The sequence below is a fragment of the Chlorocebus sabaeus genome, chromosome 10 (genome assembly GCF_047675955.1).
Source record: "Chlorocebus sabaeus isolate Y175 chromosome 10, mChlSab1.0.hap1, whole genome shotgun sequence".
Classification (NCBI taxonomy): Eukaryota; Metazoa; Chordata; class Mammalia; order Primates; family Cercopithecidae; genus Chlorocebus; species Chlorocebus sabaeus.
The window spans coordinates 104,069,217-104,077,811 of NC_132913.1; the positions used below are offsets into that span (position 1 = coordinate 104,069,217).

An 8,595-nucleotide genomic window follows, 5' to 3' on the forward strand; every position below is an offset into this window, starting at 1 on the left:
GCACTTGGTTAAGATTTTCTGACGACAAAGATGATGACAGTGATCGATTGAGTGGTTGACCTGCCACCTGATGCTTGTTCAGAAAATCACCACAAAGCACATTTTCCATTCTTCATCTTTTCCGTAATGATGTTCCCCAGATTTCCATTAGGGAGTTTCTTTCCAAGGATCTGGGTCAGAAAAGCCAGAGGTCCTCACCCCTGTTCATTTTGTTTCAGGGTTCACCAAGGAGGAGGCTATGCTGGTCTTTGGCAAATCCCACGGGAATGTATAAAAACTAGAGGACATTTCCTCTGCTCAAGCAATGCTCTTATGCTTTTGTGCTTCTTCCCTTCCTCTTGAAACAACAACTAAAACTCAAACTCAAAACTCCCCCATGAACAAAAAAGTATATGAGCCATCCATGGTGGCATGTGCCTGCAATCCTAGGTACTTGGGAGGCTGAGGCAGGGGGATCACTTGAGCCTAGGAGGTTGAGGCTACAAAGCGCTATGACTGTGCCTGTGAATAACCACTGCACTCCAGCCAGAGTGACATATAATAACCCCATCTTTAAAAACAAGTATGATGGCTGGGCATGGTGGCTCACACCTGTAATCGTACCTAGATATGGAATTTCTGGGTCATAGGGTACACATGTGATCAGCTTTAGCAGACAGAGCCAAAAAGTTTTGCCAAGTAAATGTATGAACATACACTCCTATCAGCAGTACCTGGGGTTCTACTTGCTTCCTATCCTTGCCAACAATTGGCACTTTCCATCTTTTTTTTTTTTTTTTTTTTTTTTAGACGGAGTCTCGCTCTGTCCCCCAGGCTGGAGTGCAGTGGTGCAATCTCGGCTCACTGCAAGCTCCACCTCCCAGGTTCACGCCATTCTCCTGCCTCAGCCTCCCGAGTAACTGGGACTACAGGTGCCCACCACCACGCCTGGCTAATTTTTTGTATTTTTAGTAGAGACGGGGTTTCACTGAGTTAGCCAGGATGGTCTCGATCTCCTGACTTTGGGATCCACCTGCCTCGGCCTCCCAAAGTGCTGGGATTACAGATGTGAGCACTTTCCATCTTTTCTCAATTTACCAGTTCTGGTTGAACACCTTCTTTATTCACAGTGGGCTATTCACAGTGGGGTTTATATATGTATGATAAAATAGGAGGAATTTTTAAAATACAATTTCAACTTTTATTTTAGATTCACGGGGTGCATGTGCAGGTTTATTATATGTGTTGTGGTGTAATGCTCAGGTTTGAGGTATGAATGATTCCAACACCCAGGTAGTGAACCTAGTAGCCAACAGTTAGTTTTTCAACCCTTTTCCCCCTCTGTCCCTCTCCATCTAGTAGCCCCCATTGTCTGTTGTTGCCGTCTTTATGTCTATGAGTACCCAGTGTTTAACTCCCACTTGTAAGTGAGAACATGTGGTATTTTCTGTTCCTGTGTTAATTCGCTTGGGATAATGGCTTCCAGCTGCATCCATGTTGCTGCAAAGGACATGATTTCATCCTTTTTTTTTTAATGGCTGCATAGTATTCCATGGTGCATATATACCACATTTTCTTTATTCAGTCCACCACTGATGGGCACTTAGGTTGACTCTATGTCTTTGCTATGGTGAATAGTGCTGCAGTGACCATATGAGTACATGTGTCTTTTTGGTAAGATAATTTATTTTCTTTTAGCTATATACCCAGTAATGTGATTGCTGGGTCAAATAGTAGTTCTGAGTACCTTGAGAAATCTCCAAACTGCTTTCTACAGTAGCTGACCTAATTTACATTCCCACCAACAGTGTATAAGTGTTCCCTTTCCTCTGCAGCCTTGCCAACATCTGTTGTTTTGTTGACTTTTTAATAATAGCTATTCTGACTGGTGTGAAATGGTAGCTCATTGTGGTTTTGATTTGCATTTCTCTGATGATTAGTGTTGTTAAGCATGTTTTCATATGTTTATTGGCCACTTGTATGTCTTCTTTTGAGAAGTGGCTGATCATGTTCTTTGCCCACTTTTTAATGAGGTTATTTGCTTTTTTGCTTGTTGAATTGTTTCTGGACATTAAACCTTTATCAGATGCATATTTTGGAAATATTTTCTCCCATTCTGTAGGTTGTCTGTTTACTCTGCTGATAGCTTATTTTGCTTTGCACAAGCTTTTCAGTTTAATTAGGTCCCACTTGTCAATTTTTGTTTTTGTTGCTGTTGCTTTTGAGGAGTCATAAATTCTTTCCCAAGGCTGACGTCCAGAATGGTGTTTCCTAGGCTTTCTTCTAGAATTGTTATAGTTCGAGGTCTTACACTTAAATATTTAATCCATCTTGAGTTCAATTTTGTATATGGTGAGAGGTAAGGGTCCAGTTTCATTCTTCTGCATATTGCTAGCTAGCTATCCCAGCACTATTTATTGAATAGGTACTTTTCCCACTGCTTATTTTTCTCAACTTTGTAACATTATGTCTGGGTTTTCTATTCTGTTCTGCTGGTCTATGTGTCTGTTTTTGTATTAGTGTCATGCTGTTTTGGCTCCTGTAGCCTTATAGTATAGTTTGAAGTCAGGTAATGTGATGCCTCTGACTCTATTCTTTTTGCTTTAGGATTGCTTTGTCTGTTTGCACTCTTTTATGGTTCACATGAAAAATACAACAATTAGCCGGCCATGGTGGCGGACACTTGTAATCCTAGCTACTCTGGAGGCTGAGGCAGGAGAAGTGCTTGAGCCTGGGAGGTGGAGGTTACAGTGAGCCGAGATCGCACCATTGCACTCCAGCCTGGGCAACAGAGCGAGACTCTGTCTCAAAAAACAAAACAAAACAAAACAAAAAACCCTGCTTATTGTAAGTTTTCATTTATGTGAAAACTCATCCACACCAGTAGAAGTCAGGACACTGTTTATCCTTGCAGGGCATAGGGATAATAACCAGCAGGGGCATGAAAGGGTTTCCACATGCTGTTGATGTTCTTTTCTTTATTATGAATTTATTTAGACAGCATCTCACTCTGTCATCCAGGCTGGAGTGCAGTGGCATAATTACAGCTCACTGCAGCCTTGACCTCCTGGGCTCAAATGACTTTCCCACCTCAGCCTCCTAAGTAGCTGCAACTACAGGCATGCACCACCAAGCCCAGCTTATTTATTTATTTATTTATTTTTTTGTAGAGACAGGGTTTCACCATGTTGCCTAGGCTGGTCTTGAACTCCTGGGCTCAAGTGATCTGCCTGCATCAGCCACCCAAAATGTTGAGATTACAGGCGTGAGCCACTGCGCCTGCCCAATGTTCTTTTTGATCTGGGAGCTGGTTATATGGTGCCGTCAATTTGTGGATATTTATCTAGTTTATCTACTTTTTTTTTGCATGTGTATTTCAAAACATTTTTTAAAAACATTCCTCTCCTGATGACTTGGACAAAATCTCGGCTTGGGTCGACTTAACTTGAATGCTTCTTTTAGATTGTCTCATCTTTCTTAACTTGGGGAGAGTTTACCAGCCTCAGAAGTTTCAGCAGACAACAGTATCCAGCTCAAATCAAATAACATTGTTTTGTTTTCATTGTGTTTATTTTTATGGTTACCATCTATAGATGACCATCAATACTGCATTTCCATTTATGGTAGTGATACAAAGTTTCTTTTAAAAACAATCGTAAGAAAAAAAAAAAGAGTGTATTGCCTTACTTTTAAAAAATTATGTAAATAATGGTACAGGTGGTACCTAGTTACAGTAAACCATGTAAGGGTGGGGTTTATAAAACATGGTTGAGATGGAAAAAGGCAGGGATTAAGGGGAAGGGAGAAAACCAGTCTTAGCCTGTCCCCATCTCTCAGCCAGTCCTCACTGCTGGGCACAGACAGGCTCTGAAGCCTGAGGACATAACTTTGCAGAGGACTCATGAGAAATCTAAAGTGAAGAATGCTCCAGGACCAATGGGATGGGCAAAGCAAGAGACACGGAGCAGAGAACCTGGATTCACTCAACAAATATTCTTTGAGCATCTCTGTGCAGGCACTGTTCTAGCCTTGGGCCCACAGTAATAAGCAAAATGGTTAAGTTGTAGGCCAGCCAGTAACCAGCTCTGGGTCCTGGGCTGAGTCCCGCTACTTCTTTCGGCTTCAATGGATTGAGGATGCTCTGTGATTCAAGCCTCTGTAGCAGCTGGCCTGGCTCAGGAGAGGTTAAGAAAAGCCTTAAAAAGATGGGATTATTTTGTTATGTGTTTGTGTGTATTTAGGGTGGGGAAGGGTAAAATTGGCCACTAATCTGGGAACTAGGAGAAAAGAATTGGGTGTGGCCTTCAGGCTCATTAGAAAGTGAAATCTCATTGAGTACTTTGCATTTGTCAAGTCAGCATCACTTTGCCTGCTCATCTCCACTGCTCTTGGCTAAAAGATCAAGAACTTTAAAGGAGGTGGAAAGAGAATGAATCTCAAAAGGTCAGTGAGCAGCTGCATGTGAATGAATGAATGAATGAATGAATGAATGAATGAATGAATGCCAGCCACTCTTAGCCTCTTAATAGACTCATCACAGCCTTTCATCCCCAGCTCCTGGGCATTGCAATTAAGACAGAAAGAGAATGAGGGGCCCTGCCAGGAATATTTTGAGAGATTGTACTTTTCATTCACTCAACAAATATTTATTGAGTGCCTATCTGGTGCCAGGCAGTATTTAGAACTGTGGGCTGTCCAATTTGCTAGCTACCTGGCCACACACAGCTATCAATCATTTGAACTTTGGCTATTTCAAACTGAAATGTGCTGTATAGCATACACATCGGAACTTGAGGATTTAGTATAAGAAAAGGAATGTTAACTCTCATTAATTTTAGTGTTGATTACACACTGAAATGATAGTATTTTGGATATACCGCCAAATTAAGAATATTATTAAATATCACCTATTTCTTTTTACTATATTTTAATATGGCTACTAGAAATTTACAATTGCACATGTGCTCAAGTTTGCGGTTTGCAGTAGATTTCTATTGGACAGTGCTGTTCTAGACCCTGTCCCTACTCTGCAGGGACAGGGACAGCTCAGTGGGTGGGGCCAACAGAAACATCTTACAAAGCAGGCAGGAGATACCAGGGAGAATGAAGCTGGCATGATCACGATCCTTCCTGTGTCTTTTTCATTTTTATTTTTTTTCAGATTGGTACTGTACATAGTGCTTTTTACTTTTTTACTTTTTTTTTTTTTTTCTCAGATCGGCACTCTACATAGTGCTAATGATTTCCAGAAGTCCAGCTCTGTCCATGTCTTCCTCTGCTCAAACATGGATGCTGTATCCTTACTGCCTAGCATATTAAGCCAAACCTCCATACAGTCAACTGGATTTTCCTGCCTTCCTGCTGCTCTCTGCAAGCATCCTGCACTCTGGCTGAAGTGGACTGACTTTCTGATCCCCAGCCTCATTTTCCCATTTCTCTCTCTGTGTGCGTGTGCGTGTGCGTGTGCGTGTGCGTGTTTTGAAAATGATTCTCACTCTGTCGCCCAGGCTGGAGTGCAGTGGTGCGATACTGGCTCACTGCAACTTCCAGCTCTCAAGTTCAAGTGATTCTCCTGCCTCAGCCTCCCAAGTTGCTGGGACTACAGGCGTGCATCACCATGCCCAGCTAATTTTTGTATTTTTAGTTGAGATGGGGTTTCACCATGTTGGCCACGGTTGGCTAGCTGGTCTTGAACTCCTGATCTCAAGTGATCCACCCGCCTCGGCCTCCCAAAGTGCTGGAATTACAGGTGTGAGCCACCGTGCCCGGCCCCATTTCTGTGTTTTTGCTTCAGGTGTTCCCTCTGCCTGTGCCCTTGCTAACGGTCCATTTCCTCTGGTAGAATTACAAGCTTCAATTTCAGTTCCCACTCACCCAAGAAACTCCCCTTTCCTCAACCACCACATCACCTCTCTACCAAAATATTTCTTTTATTCAAAGCCTCTGATAAACATTTATTTATTTATTTATTTTATCTTACCAAAGTCTTTCCCCATAACTCTTCCCAGCTTAGTGTCTTAAGACCAGGAACTTGCCTTCCTGGAGGCATCTAGGTCACCTTCAGAGTCAGGTGGCCACTGGGTTAACTAGCTGTTGAATTGAATCAAACAGGCCCTGAGCCTTAAAGTTAGAAAGAGCCAGAGTGGAGGGGTCTGGTTGGGGAAGAGGGGCGCTGAGGTATAGGGAGATTAAACCTGCGGTGGAGGCAGCTTAATGGTCCATCTCTCACCCAGGGAATCTCTCTGACAGGGGTCTTTGTTAGGGTCACAACCCAGGAGATGGTTGATGATTATGGCTGAGTCCAGCCTGGAATGATGGGGGTTGGGGGCGGCTTGGGTAGATGACTCAGTAAATCAAACAGAACAATGAAAGGAGGTCATCCTTGTCCATCTGCATTATTGAAGACAGCCATAAATGGCCTTACCCCAGAGCGGGTCTCTCACACCTGGAGAGCTGATTGACCTCTCCAAGACCCCTGCAAATGGGTGTTCTGGGATCTGTCCTGCAACAAGTGCCTCGAGATTTGTAGGTGGGGGCCCAGGGTGCTAAGGGATTATTTCAGCAGGCGGAGAAGGGAGGGGGTCTGGGGCAGAGGAAGGGGGCAGGTTTTGCGGGGCATTGCACTTAGGGTTCTCATAGGTTGTAGTCACGAGCTCCCAGGTTTGGAAAACTGCAATAGTCACTAAGACCATTTGGGGCTGTTTGGGTCTAGCCTGGTCTAGACGGGTCTGAAACTCCGCAGGAACCACCCAACAAGAAGTCATTGTTCCAAGCCACGTGTCAGTGGCGGGTGATACCAAGGGATGGAAGGAGTTGGTGTGAGCCGACTGAAAATCTACTGGAAGGTCAAAACGGTGCCGTATGCCCTTTGTGTTCACCAGCGGTTAGCCCAGTGCCGGCTACATGGGAAGTGCGCAAACGAAGTCCTCGCGAACTGAACTGAGAGCAGACAAAAGCACGCGCTCTTCTCCACCGCCACGCCGGTCCTACCCAAACCCGCGAGTTATCCGTATTCTCCTCCAGGAGTCAGAGTCAGGGCCAGAAGAGTGTGGAGGGACGTTGCCCGGGAAGAGTAGGCGACCCCCAGAGCCCGCAGCCAACGCTGGGGTGGGCGAGCGGGCGTGCGCGCACCCACTTGCCGGCGCGAGGGAGTGTCGGGGGGAAGGGAGTGGTCTCCAAAAGGGGGAGGGGAGAAGGCAGGGGGCGGGGAGAAGCCGGCCCTTTAGGACCCGGCTGCGGCGGCGAGGGAGGAGGAAGAAAAGGAGGAGGCGGCTCCCGCGCTCGCAGGGCCGTGCCACCTGCCCGCCCGCTCGCTCGCCGCGCCGCACTGCCGACCGCCAGCATGCTGCCGAGAGTGGGCTGCCCTGCGCTGCCGCTGCCGCCGCCGCCGCTGCTGCCGCTGCTCCTGCTTCTGCTGGGCGCGAGTGGCGGCGGCGGCGGGGCGCACGCGGAGGTGCTGTTCCGCTGCCCTCCCTGCACACCCGAGCGCCTGGCCGCCTGCGGGCCCCCGCCGGTCGCGCCGCCCGCCGCGGTGGCCGCGGTGGCCGGAGGAGCCCGCATGCCATGCGCCGAGCTCGTCCGGGAGCCGGGCTGCGGCTGCTGCTCGGTGTGCGCCCGGCTGGAGGGCGAGGCATGCGGCGTCTACACTCCGCGCTGCGGCCAGGGGCTGCGCTGCTATCCCCACCCGGGCTCCGAGCTGCCCCTGCAGGCGCTGGTTATGGGCGAGGGCACTTGTGAGAAGCGCCGGGACGCCGAGTATGGCGCCAGCCCGGAGCAGGTTGCAGGTAACGCGGGCTGGAACAAGTAGTTGGGAGAAACTTGGAGGGCAGCGGGGAAGCCCGACGGGCGGCTGGACCTCACGGACTGTTTTAAGGGCGGCAGAGCGGAGACCTTGGACCAGATCAAGGGGGACTGTTGCGAGCGGGACCCGGAAGTCAGGCCCAGGGAGGGGAACTGGAGTTAGAGCAAGTGGAAGAGCCGTGGCGACTCATTTGGTGGGGATGAATGGGGAGAGGCAAGGCATCCCTGTTGCCATAGTCTTACCCGCGTGGAACGGACCCAGACTTCTATTCTGGAGGAGGGATTTGCTGAGAAGGGGGACGGTGGTCAGATCCATGGGAGTAGGAACTCGAATCTTATTTGGGGCACTACTTGAGGACCCAAGGGTCCTGGTGGGATCGCTGCTGGGAGGCCGAGGCTGCGGGGTGCCAATGACGCCAGGAACCTTGGAAGAGGAGGTAAGCTAGGAGGAGGCACCGGCGTCCCAAGGGACCCTTCCTTCAACTGGGGTTGTGAGTTAGAAAGAAAGGACTTGGTACTTTGTAGGATGGGTCGCTTAGGAGAAAAATGAAAACGAACACTACTGTTTCTCCCTAGGGAACGAGCAGGGCTCTTGCTACCACGTTGAATGGAAAAATAAAAGGGAGGCATTTGGTAGGCGAGGGGTCTCCTAGCAGCTGAATCAATGTAACTTAAGCCGGATCGCCAGCTGCATTCCCGGGACGGGGGCAGCCAGGCTGTGCAGTTTCGCATCTGGGCCCCAGATCGAAAGGCAAGAGAGATGCGTTGCCACCCCCCACCCCCGCCCGTATCCTAAATTGAGGGACCCCTTCCTGT

General features: G+C 47.9%; 1 protein-coding gene across 1 annotated transcript in view; it reads left to right on the plus strand.

Annotated features, from left to right (window-relative positions):
- The first annotated feature begins 7,225 nt into the window (after positions 1 to 7,225).
- The window catches only part of IGFBP2 (insulin like growth factor binding protein 2), a 29,929-nt gene continuing 28,559 nt past the window's right edge, over positions 7,226 to 8,595 (plus strand). Inside the window, exon 1 of the mRNA XM_007966218.3 lies at positions 7,226 to 7,763. Coding sequence (XP_007964409.1) covers positions 7,322 to 7,763 — 442 coding nt within the window. The 5' untranslated portion in view covers positions 7,226 to 7,321. The remainder of the gene's footprint in view (positions 7,764 to 8,595) is intronic.